Source organism: Antedon bifida, chromosome 9 (assembly GCF_963402885.1).
Source record: "Antedon bifida chromosome 9, ecAntBifi1.1, whole genome shotgun sequence".
Taxonomy (NCBI): Eukaryota; Metazoa; Echinodermata; class Crinoidea; order Comatulida; family Antedonidae; genus Antedon; species Antedon bifida.
The window spans coordinates 5,313,491-5,326,636 of record NC_136234.1 but is presented as its reverse complement, the minus strand read 5'-3'; the positions used below and the strand labels follow the sequence as shown (position 1 = coordinate 5,326,636).

At 34.7% G+C, this 13,146-nt stretch overlaps 1 protein-coding gene across 1 annotated transcript in view; it reads right to left on the bottom strand.

Annotated features, from left to right (window-relative positions):
- Positions 1-933: 933 nt before the first annotated feature.
- Positions 934-13,146, bottom strand: part of LOC144851362 (voltage-gated delayed rectifier potassium channel KCNH1-like) — a 42,486-nt gene continuing 30,273 nt past the window's right edge. The window contains exons 5-10 of the mRNA XM_078708773.1: positions 11,371-11,760; positions 7,508-7,907; positions 4,393-4,592; positions 3,869-4,121; positions 3,109-3,305; positions 934-2,307 (exon numbers count right to left, since the gene is read on the bottom strand). Coding sequence (XP_078564899.1) covers positions 1,285-2,307; positions 3,109-3,305; positions 3,869-4,121; positions 4,393-4,592; positions 7,508-7,907; positions 11,371-11,760 — 2,463 coding nt within the window. The 3' untranslated portion in view covers positions 934-1,284. The remainder of the gene's footprint in view (positions 2,308-3,108; positions 3,306-3,868; positions 4,122-4,392; positions 4,593-7,507; positions 7,908-11,370; positions 11,761-13,146) is intronic.

The window sequence follows — 13,146 nt, the reverse complement described above, 5'->3', positions numbered from 1 at the left end:
AAAAGCGCCCATTATTTATCATTATTAAACGAAATATTAGCAGGAGATCCATTTTCAATAGAATAAACACTAAACTGTAAGCACTGCGTAAGCTTGATTAAGTTCGGTTTCCATTGGTGGACGCAACGCAAGTTGGTACGCGCAACGCAAGTGAGTTAACCAATCACAAGCGGCAGTTCAACCCATTGCGTCGTGATTGGTCAAATTACTTGATTGTGAAACAAGTTTGTATTCAACAGTAAAAGAAAGAAAAAGGGTGTAGAAAACAATTGAGTATGTCAATCGAAATTATAACATTCTCGTCTACGTAAAGTATACGTGTTTAATTGTAAAAATATATGATATTGATCGAATATAATAAAGTGAGTAAAAAAATAATAGAAATAAAAAATTAATTTGAATTCAATAATTTGAATCGAATTTATAGATACTAATCGTGATGAAAAGAGAACAGAATTTGTGAAATATTGGCTGTTTTGGATATTATTATTAATTTGATATCTTAATAACTATCTCATTACATTGTAAAGTTGCCTTAAGTGTTGTTTTGTAGTCTAATGGATCAATAGTGCATTATGAAATATGTAATATTAATATGTGCTCCCCCAGTTTATTATAAGTAATTGACGAAATGCGTGTAAGCCAAGCCACGATAATTTGTATTCTTGATAATTGTCTGTCTGGAACAAATAATATTATAAACCCATTGAGGATGATTTGTATGTTCCATGGTAAATATAAATGTATTGTATTTAATAGATGCATTGTTATTATAATTCGTTTATGTACAGTTACTGATCACACATGCTTCAAACCATTTTTTTGCAGAACATTGTATTCTGTACTGAAAACGTTTCCTATTGACGTTTTCTTGGGACGTAACGCGTTTCTTATTGCTCAGTTCAAAGCATAGTGAGCCGACGCGTCGGCGGCGCGCAACAGTTTTAATTATAAAACATTATTAATTATTAATTAATTATGCATTTAAGCCTTTAAATAGAAACATATCATAAGCCACTCGATTCTGCAACTGTCACAAGATAAATTCTAACCGACTATTGCAAGTCATCTAGATACGAGTCTAGCTGTATTAAATACCTTGTCATGAAAATATCTCGTTTTATATTTGCAGAAATGTATAACGTCTAGTGACAGCTGTGGAGTCGGGTGTAGAAGTTCTTTTTTGGTGGCAAAATTACATTAATGTTTATAGTGTATTTTAAGTTTAAACCAAATTAATACATTTTATATAAAAGATAGGCCTATATATTGGAAAATGTGTATTTAAAATTGAGGCGTTTCTTCGGCGGTTGGTGGTGATTCAATATCATCAAGATCAGCTGTGTCCTCTTCACCGTACATACTGTTATTAAATGCAGGGCTTTCAACAGGTGTAGGTCCACCCGTTTGTACCTGTTTTGGCGATGAACTCTTTGGCGCTTTTGGTTGTTTCTTTGCCATAGCTAACGCTTTCGCGCTTCCTCCGCTTGGACTCCTGCCACCTTTGTATTTCGCTTCGGCTTCCTTCTCATTCGTACATTTTGTAACAATATTATCATGTTCATTACGTTTCTCTTGGACGTGAAGTAGAGTCGGTAATTTTGCAGTTACATAGTCCTGTTCACACACTTCATTCAAAGAACCTACGCGAGAACTACTTGAGCTCGGCGAATTAGAATTATACGGTGAGCTATCAGGCGAAAAGTATCTAATGATGTCAGCAATTTGATCATCCAAGCGTGACATCTTGACGCTTAAGGCTTCAATTTCTTCTTTCAGTTCAACTTTAATTTCTAATAAACTTGTAAGTACTTGATGGTCAGTCGTTGAGGTGCTCAACGGACTGTCTTTACTTTCAGTTCTACCAATTTCATCTAATTTTTGTTCACTCCTTAATATTCCACTATCTCCGGATTCAGTCTTTCGTAAATTTGATTTACGTGTAAATATACCTAGTTTAGCGGGATCGTCTGCCGAATCGTCCCGCCTAGGTTTCTTTGCGTCAGGCATGCGCACAAACTTGGTTTTCCCGTTCGCATCCACCCATTTTGACCCTTTTTGATAAAGCTTTCCAAGCATCTCTCCACCGGCACCGTCTGTTTTTGGCGTGGCTTCTCCCCTTTCTGCAGTGGACTGGTTTTGTGGTACTACTGCTGCAGGCGGCGGCGGCGTTTCTGCTGGTTTTTCTGGTTTTCGAAATTTGGTAAAAGCTTTTCGTGCTAGAATTTTATCAATTGGTGGATCATTTTTCCTTTTTAGCGCTGATTCTTGTTCTGCTTTAACCTCCGCAATTCGTCTAAATATTCGCTGTAAAAAAAACAAATATATAGTAGTTTTACAACATAGTATTTGTTACTCCATCATGTTTAGGCAAAATTAGTTTCGGTATTACATTTAGGTAAAGGTAGGTAGTGATAAATGCAATTTTATTTATGATTATTAATGTTCTGTTTTTTAAGAAACATTTTTATTATGTATAGTTCACGCGGCAATCTTAAAAGGTTTAGCATTCAGTTTAAATCGCCAACATTTATCAAGGATTTCAATATTGATTTCCTCTGAATCAATTGCATTGAACATGAATAATGTTCTACATTAACACTTACTAAAAATAAATTCACAAATCTGTACTTTGTAAAGGATAAGACGATTTAACAGAATGAATGTATTGATATTTTATTGCCATTTAAATCACATTCACGCAACATCGACGTCAAAGACGCCACTAAGGCTCTGTCTACACTATCAAACTAGTTTGACCAAAAAAGTGCCATGTTCCCAAATATGGTAGTGATATGACATCATCGTACTATCCATATATGAGCACATCACATTTTTTTGTAACATAAAGTTTGATAGTGTAGACAGAGCTTTAGAGATACACATTTTGCGTGCGCGTGCGTTCCGAATTTGGGTTTCCTTACAAGAGAGCTTTGGATTTGTGCGACGACCTATGTCTTGCGCATATCGTGTCGTTGGTCGTCGCCTTAAAAAAAAACCCGCCAAAACGGTGTCGACGAATTTAGTGAGAAAGCACGTACGTCCCAATGCGCACAATACATCTCCCAAATCGAAAGCTCCCCATTGACGATTATATGTTGAGCTTACCCTATTCCGTAGATTGTATGTAAGAACCATATTTCTGTCGAATGTTTTTGCAAAGCCAGAGTAGAAGTCTAGAACGTCTAACAGATCTTCCCGCTTGATGCTATGAAGATTGCAGTACGTCAGTGCTTTGACGTTGGCTGCCGATTGTCCTAACAGGTCTTCCCGCCAAAAGTAGTCACCAAAAACATCGCCGCTTGCTGTAATGATAAATAACTATTATTCTAAATTCGCATTTTAAAATCATACCTTCAAAAGTTGATAACACTAAAAAAATAAAAGGAAGGACGAGTAAAACTCCACCGAAACAGCACTGTATAGTTTGCAGACTATACGCGATAAAATTATTCCCGCCGTTTTCTCACAGCAGTAATTTACTAATGCTTTATATAATTTGTACACTGGCAACATTTTATTTCATTCTAATGCGTTTTTTCATTACATTAAGGCCTAATTTTTTTTTAAAGTAAAGAATAGCAGGGAATAGTGTTATTTCACTTTTCCCTGAGTGTATAGTAAACCTCAATATGGAGCGGAAAACCACATTTTAAACCGTACCCTAAAAAATGATTTGAATCATTTTAAATAATGGTATGAAATTCGATAATAAGCTTGATTCCCACTCGGACATAATTCAATGACGTAAGCGCGCCGCAAGTAATTTGACCAATCGCGACGCGATGGATCATCTGAATTGTTGGTTGTGATTGGCTCACCCAAGTGGGAACCAAGCTTGATATGAGACGGAACATTGACAACTTACCTAAAATTGCAACAATATCTTCATCCTGGATAACTTCCAGCGTGCCAGAAACAACAAAGTACAATATATCAATACTTTCACCAGTGTGTATCAGCAGATCACCGGGGGCACTGTGGTTCATGGTAAAGTTGATGGCTAACGCGCGCAGACAACCTTCACTGGCCAATCGGAAGGCAGGATGGCCACTGAAAACTGTCCGATTCAAATGCACGCATAGATCGGCTTTCATGTCTTTCGGGCAAAACTCGAGAATCTACGAAAACAATTATAGTAGAATTAAGGTGTTGATTGATTGATTGATTGATTGATTGATTGATTAATTGATTTAACATTTATTTAACATATTTATACAGGATTACACAATCAGGTAAAAGAAAACCTGTTTTGCATTGTGGTCCTGTCTTAAATACCAAAAATCAGGGGGGAAATTTGCTTAGTTTTGCGAAATGTTATATTGTAATCAATTGAAAAGACTGGATCATTTTCTGGTCATTGATGATGTCATGATGATCAATCCAACTTACCCTTTTCGAATCGGTTCCCTTCGTGATCGACCAAGTGGACACCGTATAGTCAATAACCCGCTCACTCAGAGCCTTGTCAACCTGATGTAATTTCATGAACTCTCGCACGTTTTTCAAATTCTCGTGATACCGAACAGTTGCTGATGTAAATTGTTGAAAAATCGTGGTAACTGTTCCGAAGATAGTGGCATATAATAGCGCTAGAAAAACACAGAAATGTATATAACATGATGATATGAGTTGGTATAGTCTATTACGTTAACTGTTAGACAGAATGCTTTCTATAGGAAAAAGTAATTCAATTCAAAGTAAATACTGTAGAAATGTCTATTATGTAGGCTAGGTGTTTTTGTTTTGTACTCGGAATTTCGCGTCATATCATTGGACAAGTCTTATTTCCACATAGATGGGACGCAATGACGTAGGCGCACAACGCAAGTGAATTGACCAATCACAAGCGACAGATGATTGGTCAAGTGATGAGAGCTTTACTTTTTCAAACGTAGGCATGCGTCTGTAGTTTATCTATGTCTCTGTACAGAAGAATAGCTATTATGTTTTCAACGCAGATGTAAACGTAAGAAATTACATATGATGTTAAGCTATTCTAAAAAATACAATAGAGAGAACAAAAAGCTCTCAGAATTTTAATTGGCATGTAAAAATGTGTTATAAGAAATTTTACTAGACAACGCATAAAAGAAAATGAGACATATATTGTCAGACGATGATGAGATATTAAAAAGGCAGTTGGTATATTCAATAAGTCCAACAAATTAGACACGAACGGCTACAGCTGCGCGTAGGCGTATATTGATTCACGAACAACACAATCCCACTAACTTTCTAACAAAAGCCCGTGAGAAAGATTTGCGAATTTGCGAGGTGTTTGTAGGTGCACTCCGTCTTAATATCGTTCTAATGGCCTCGAGAACTATACGCGGATAAAGGTTAGACTTTTATTAACCTTTCTTCCAAAGGTCACGGAATTAACCACGTGACTAGTGTTGCCACTCCGTCAATATTCTTTCAGGTGGCAAGCTTGTAAATTTGGGAAAAGATCTGATTATTAAAGCCCGCGTGTGACGCAATCGCGTTGCGCGTGCAATAGTCAAGTTGTACCAAACTAGCTCTGTTATGTTCGGCTCGGTTTCGGCACGATAAGACGCAGTGCGTCCGAATTTCGTCATTTAGGTTCGTTAGCTCAACGCGGTCGTACTGCCGTGTTGTGCTGGTACGAATCTGCTTCGGTCGCTCTGAAAGTACAGATCTGTTTCGAAACAAAAGCTCGCGGCCAGTATTAGTGACAACTCAAAAACTAATATATTGTTTAAAATATTACTATTTTTCATGTATACACAATTAGACGCCTCTCTTAAATTTAAGTGTTTTCAAATTGTTTTGATTTGATTAATAATACTGTACTTCTCTTGAATTCATTGACTTATATTTCGTCTAGTTTTAACATAATGGTTTAGACAGTATTACTGTTAGACACTAAGGAGACACCTACTTGTGAAGAGAGATGTGTTCTTTAACACTATGGCCAATACCTATTCCTGGAACACACGTTCGGTCCCGAAGGTGTTCCCTTGATATAGGAATTCTACAGCATATGCCAGTATCTTTATCGATTGTTTATATTATTTCACAATTCATTGTTCAACTTGGAGGCTTCAGATGTAGGTCGGCCGAAACACATAAATCCTCATTTTTAGAATGAAAACATCTTTTATTGGTCAGTTTCATAAGTAAATGGAAAATTCAATTTCCACTTGAAAGAACATCAGAAAATTGAAAATGGTGTTTTTATAGCTGGTTGTAATATATTGAGTATTTAGGTGAACACCTTAATTCTTTCTGGAATTATGAATTCGAAGCTTTTAATAACACATGATAGAGTCACGTAAAACTAATTCTACAAGTTGGCTCAACAAAGCAGCTTTAAGTTCTCTGTGGTGTTAAGAATATTATTACGAGATTTGCTTTTAGACATTCTAAATAGCATGCGTTTTCATTGTTGTCGAAATCATAATATATAATAACAATAATCATATGTTTATAATAGCGATTTATATAGAAATGACATTACTAAACGAAGAAAGAAATATTAACATAGATTTAAACAATACGGTAGATTTTCAGCAACACGCGTAACTTAGCTCACATCGGATATATTCCCATAAATTAATCGTGTGATAAAATTAAATGCCTCCTCCTAGATTCGGACCTGCGACCTCTCTCTGACAATATTAATAGTATCACTCGAAGGTGCCCCCCCACCCCCACCTTTTTAGAAGTTCTATTTTATTATATAGTTTGTTCGCTGATCAAGAAATATTCCACTTTTCTATAGATTTGTTTTCTTCTAAAGACACGTTCTAAATTCCGGTAAAAATAAGTACAGTAATAGTCTCCAAGTCTGATTACTATTCAATAATGTTTGATATTTTATTGATTTTACCATTTTCTATTTAAACAATCATATTATCCCGGATATAAACCGGTATCCCGGGTTACCAACGCAGAGAAGCGCGTGTACTTTCAAATTACTGAGATTAGTATGCATATTCAAGGTTTTGTATACAGTACTTTCAAAATATGTAAATTGATTGATGGAAATCGCGATTGAAGTCAATAGCAGCTTTTTAACGGATTGAAAGCAAATCTACTTCGTTACTGTGTTAATGCAGACTTTCAGTTCGTCTGGGTAAATATAAAACAAATGTATGATGTGACATGCTCAGTTCAGAGTGTTATTTACAGTAGAACCCCGCGCCCAATTAATTGACGTTACCAAACAAATTGTGCCCTTAATAGGGATGTCCCCTGGAAAACTGATTGGCCGTATAGTGCTAAACATATATTTATTTTATTTCTTTCGTTTCACATGAGAGTGTTCCCTAATATCGATGTCCCCTGAATCGGGTTTCCCTTGAATCGTTGAGTTCTATTTTATTCAATCCTTTACTGAAATAAAAATTATCTTATAGATAAGATGCGTAAACATCAATACAAAGATAATGTTATAAAATATTAGAAACAAATAAAATAAGAAAACAAATCAGAGATGAAAAATATTGGTAATTTAATATTAGAAGAAAACAATACTTACATCCAACGATCATCATTATAATTGTAAATAATTTTTCCGCAGCAGTTGTAGCAAAAATATTTCCAAATCCTACCGAAGTGAGACTGCTAAGCGTATAATATAAAGATGAGACATAAGCCATCCCTATCGTAGGTGCTACTAGGTTCTGGTTCTGGTCTTCAGTGAGCTCAATGTTCAGGTCAGTCGTGAGCTTGTGAAGCCAGGCTGCGGTATTGTTCCTTTCTTTGAACCCAATGGTGAACCAAAGGCAGGCAAACCAGTGCCCGATAAGTGTAAATGATAACATAAGGAGTATAAGTAAGGCTGTGCCGTATTCTATGTAGTGGTCCAGTTTGCGTATGACTCGACCGAGTCTCAATAGTCTCACCACTTTTAGGGCACTAAAAATGTTACTGATATTCTGAAAAAAAAAAATAAAGATTGACGTTATGGCATGTTGTTTATACGCAGTTTTAGTTCATAATTTACGTTAATTCCGCGTATAAAAATCATTTATAATTTGTATAATAAAGTTGAAAATGCTAATCTGGTAGGCGCGGCACTGCTGCCGTGGGTCCGTGGAGGGGCTAATCCAATTTTCCTCAGCTTCCAATTAAGCTTGAGGACCAAGAATAATACATTTAACATTTGACACATCTTCGACGCGCGCGATTGATTCCGTGTTACGCGCGCGTCTACTTTGTGATTCCACACCCAAAGAAGATTTTATTTTGCATAAATTGTAAACAAAAAACAAATTTATAATTTATATATTTATATATTTATAAATAAAACAAAATTATAAATGAATTATTAAAAACAAATTTAAAATTGAATTAATAAAATCAAATTTATAATTGAATTAATGATGGCATATGTATATTTTACTATTTTTGGTTAGAACAGCGCCATCAGCATTCGTAATGCAGCCTAACGCGCCGCAGACAATATTCATTAAAACATCCGCGCGTTGATTAATTATCTATCGATGAATAATTTATTTAATATGATGTATGAATAGTTACTTTTAGAATAATCGATGTTATTAATTTAAGACAAGTTGCTGTTGATATTTGATATTTAAACTTTGAAAAGAATGATTATCGTCGCCAAAAGCATTCAACTTTGACCTTTGTGAAGTAAAGTGTTAGTGAATCTCAGCATGGACTGAAGACAATTTGTTAATTCAATACAGTATTCAATTATTTTGATCATCGTCATTATCAATATCGTTTCATTATTGATATCATACCAATTGCTATCGTCATGATTGGCGAAGTTTGGTAAATGTAAACTTTGACCTTATGTTACATACTGTATTTAATTATTAGTATCATCGTCATTTATCTTTTCGTCATTGATATCATACCAATTACTATCGTCATGATTGGTGAAGTTTTGGTAAATTTAACCTTTGACATTACGTTAACCTCCTATAACCCTCGATTAATATTAATTATCACGTGTAGGCCTAAATGCGTATTAGTAATATTGTCAACAATGTTAAATTTGACATTTGACCTTATGTTACCTTCAACCTCCAATCACCCTTGATTAACATTAATTATCACGTGTAAACGTGTGTTAGTAACATTGTCAACATTTTGTTAAATTCGACCTTTGACCTTATGTTACCTTCAACCTCCAATAACCCTCGATTAATATTAATTATCACGTGTAAACGTGTATTATTAACATTGTCAACATTTTGTTAAATCTGACCTTATGTTAATGATAACCTCCAATATCAAATTGTAATTAAGACCGTCTGTGAATTGTATAGAGTCAAGAAAGCATTATTAAGATTATCCGCAAGGTGATATCGACCGGTTGCTAAGGAAACACAGCTTTGGTCAGCATTAACAAATGTGTTATTTGGAATTTCAAATGTAGTTCAGTTGTTACAGTATTACAGTATAGTATAATTACATGAATTTACAGGATCGTGTGTTCTTTAGTTTCTAGACGAAAGTTTACACACTAACACGTTTGTGTCGCCCGATTCTCAGTTCTGTAGGCCTATCTCCACACAATTTGTATCAGTTTATCATAGAAGCAAATGCAATAATGCAGCATCTGTGATGCCTGTATCATAGGGTTAGATTAAGGGTTAGACTTTGCATGTGTTGATTCTGTATCACGGAATCTGTCTATAATATATACTGGACAAATATAGATACAGTACCGAAAATCTAATTTTGTATAGACAAATTATCCCGCATGTTATTAGCGATTACTAATACTAAAAGACGACGCATTACATTGGTTTCCGTTTGATACTAATTTCTGCTAACAAACCTACCCGTTTGACATTCAATCTGAAGGGCGAGCGCAACCAGTGGGAGTAATATATCAAAATCAATTGTAGTTTTTGTTTAATAAACGATATTTTTCTGACAGGAGTCCCAGCAGTTTACTGTTTATTAGTTAGGGTCAATCATAACATCTTAACAATATTCACGCAATATGTTATGAATGTGTGACAATCTCCCACGTTTTAAGCCTTGGGTCTTATATTGGCTAAATTGTCACTCTTCATTTGAAACCAAAATATTACCCATAACCACAATTACTACCCATAACCACGTAACCTTTTCAAAGCCCGCTGGGATACAATCATTACTGTTTACATAATGGCAATTAAGTAGATGAATGTGTACTTTGTTTTTAACAAGAATTGCAAAAGTGAGTTGTCATAACTCCAGGGTATACATTTCGAATGTTTTCGTCTCTTCGGACGACTGATGGCAGCCGATTAAGGAAAAAGCACCTCCAGACATTACAAAAAGCGCGGGAACAAAATTATCGCCTCGCTTCGTTTACGCCAATTTACAATTTTATCAAATTCGACAACTATAGAAGGGATACGTCAGATTTTCGGTACTGTTTTTCTTCTTTAAAAATGACAATGATTCATGACTTGCTGAACCTTAACATTTCAATCGTGGTGGTTATAGGGAGAAAGGCTATACCTAAACGTAAAATACGTAAGATATGCTATGTATTGCATAGCCGGTTATCTAATGTAGCGATTGGCAAATATTGTTTTTAAAACCCTGTGCTATAATTTGTACAGTATCATATAGGCAAATTCATTTGACGACTGTACCATAGGCCTAGACTTGCCCCAAGTCTGTATGTATTGTCTATTTTATGTTAGTCCACCAGTCGACGTTTCGAGTTTTGTCTGAAAATACAAGCTCAAGTAGTATACGTATGAAACGCCATATGTGCCAAAATATTATCTTTTTACTAATATTAAGTCAAAACTCCTTCTGGAACCCAGACTACCATAGGCCAAACGCCTAACTAAATCGTATTTAACATACAGGCGTCACGTGCGAGTAAAACCCATCTTCTCACCATCAAAACATAACTCATGTGCGTACGCTATATTGTCAGTAATACGGTATTGTTTGGTCAATGAGATTTTTATTCCTTTGTAGGATCAGCAGTGCATGCTAAGTGTTTATATAATATTGTCTTGTTTTAGAATTTGTGTTTTTGCTCTCTCTTTTGTGGTTTACCACCACTTTTATCCATTCATTAATCTTAGATATTTTCTTACATGATAATGAAATCCAGTAAATTTTCTACTTTTTTTCGTTATTTTCTGTTTCTTCATATCTGTCTTACTTTTTTATACTTTAGTTGGTGTGATAATGTGATATGTGACTAATGGCGTCATTTACTGCAGCGCAGTGCTATGTGTTCTGAATGTGTAAGGGTACATCGGATATTGCCAATCAATATATTCATCAAGTAATAACTAGCTTTAGTTTAGTTCGTCAGTTCTATACCCATCCCTTTAATTGATCCGTGCAACTGCAATAGATCATACACTTTGTGATAATTACTAATCAATCAATTTATAATCAACTTACTGAATCTTCAAACGCGTTGATGACGTCATACGGTAGACATGACAACAGGTCAATAATAAACCACGATTTCAAATAGTTCATACGAATAATCTTTGGATCGGAAACAACCTCACCACCAGGGCCGACAAAAGTTGTATGAAAGTTTAATATAACATCTATGAAAAAGACTATATCCACAATGCCGTCTATGACTAACACGACGTATTCTCCCGTGGACTTGGACTGAAAGGCGACATTTAAAGGCACTGCAACGGCGGTGTAAAACGTTAGAACTAGTATTATCCAGTCCCATATAGTTTTGAATGTACAGTAGTGTAAAATGATGTGTGGCGGTGTTTTAGGCGCTTCCAGTCTGTATTGCGGTAAAATATCGGCGTCCATGTTCATCATCTTGAATGAAGGAAAGAAAATGAAATTATATGAATTATTATAAATAATAAATTTAAATAAAAATGATTATCATCCTCGTCACAATCATAAAATCGTTATCACATCCACCATCAATTATCAAACTCATCAACATAGTTATTAACGTAAATAACATCATACACATACACATCATCTTCATCATGACTTGACTTGACATTATCATCATCATTTTCACCATCATCTTCATCATCATCATCATCATCATTTTCATCATCATCAACAACAATAACACCATCATCATCACCATCATATTCATCAACATCACCATCATCATCACCATCATCTTCATCAACATCACCATCATCTTCATCATTATTATCATCATCATCATTATCATCATTATCATCATCATCATTATCATCATCATCATCATTATCATTATCATCATCATCATCATCATTATCATCATCATCATCATCATCATTATCATCATCATTATCATCTTCATCATCATCATCATCATCAACAGCGCCATTATCGTTATCATCATTCATCATCATTAATTGATGCAATTTTATTTTTTAATGTACATAACCTAAATTACGACAATAAATGTTTTTGTCAATACCAAAACTCGTTTAAAATTCAAATTGTTACTGTATAATTGATGTAATTAAACATATTTTACATTAACCTATCTACAGAACGCCCTCTGGCCACTAATATTCATTTATGCAAACAGGACTTCGATTTGTTTGATTATTGCCTCAATATTTTAGCGTATACGATCCTCATATCAACTTACATTTTGAATTGAAGAACGGAAATATAACTACAATTTCTCATTTTTATGTTTCATAAAATTGAAAACAAATACGACAAGAAAGATTTTGTGAATTCAAAAGTATCACCTTTTTAACGCCACAGATTTAATTCCAATATATAATTGTAATTAAATCGTATAATAAGTATTCATACCAATTCAATTCAAGAAACATTTATTGACCATATTTTAGCATAACATTAACAATGGTTAGCATATAATATATATAGTCGAGAGACTACAAAAGGCCCGATGGGCCTGTCGCTGTAGTCCCTCTTTACATTATACAAGTAAACATACAAATACAAATAATAATAATAATACAACACTTAGGCTAATCTTAATTAGCCGTTACGTACATTATATCAGTAAAAAAAAAAAAAAAAAAAGAATACAGTATCTTAATTAATTAGGTAACCATCTGAGGTATACTTTAATAAAAGATATTCTTTAATGGACCTTTTTAAACATACACCGTCACCCACGTCATTGTCACGTCATCACTATTACCAACAAAACAACCATTACCATTACAAACGGTTACCGGGTTTACCACACCATGCGACTGTACCACAATGCACCAA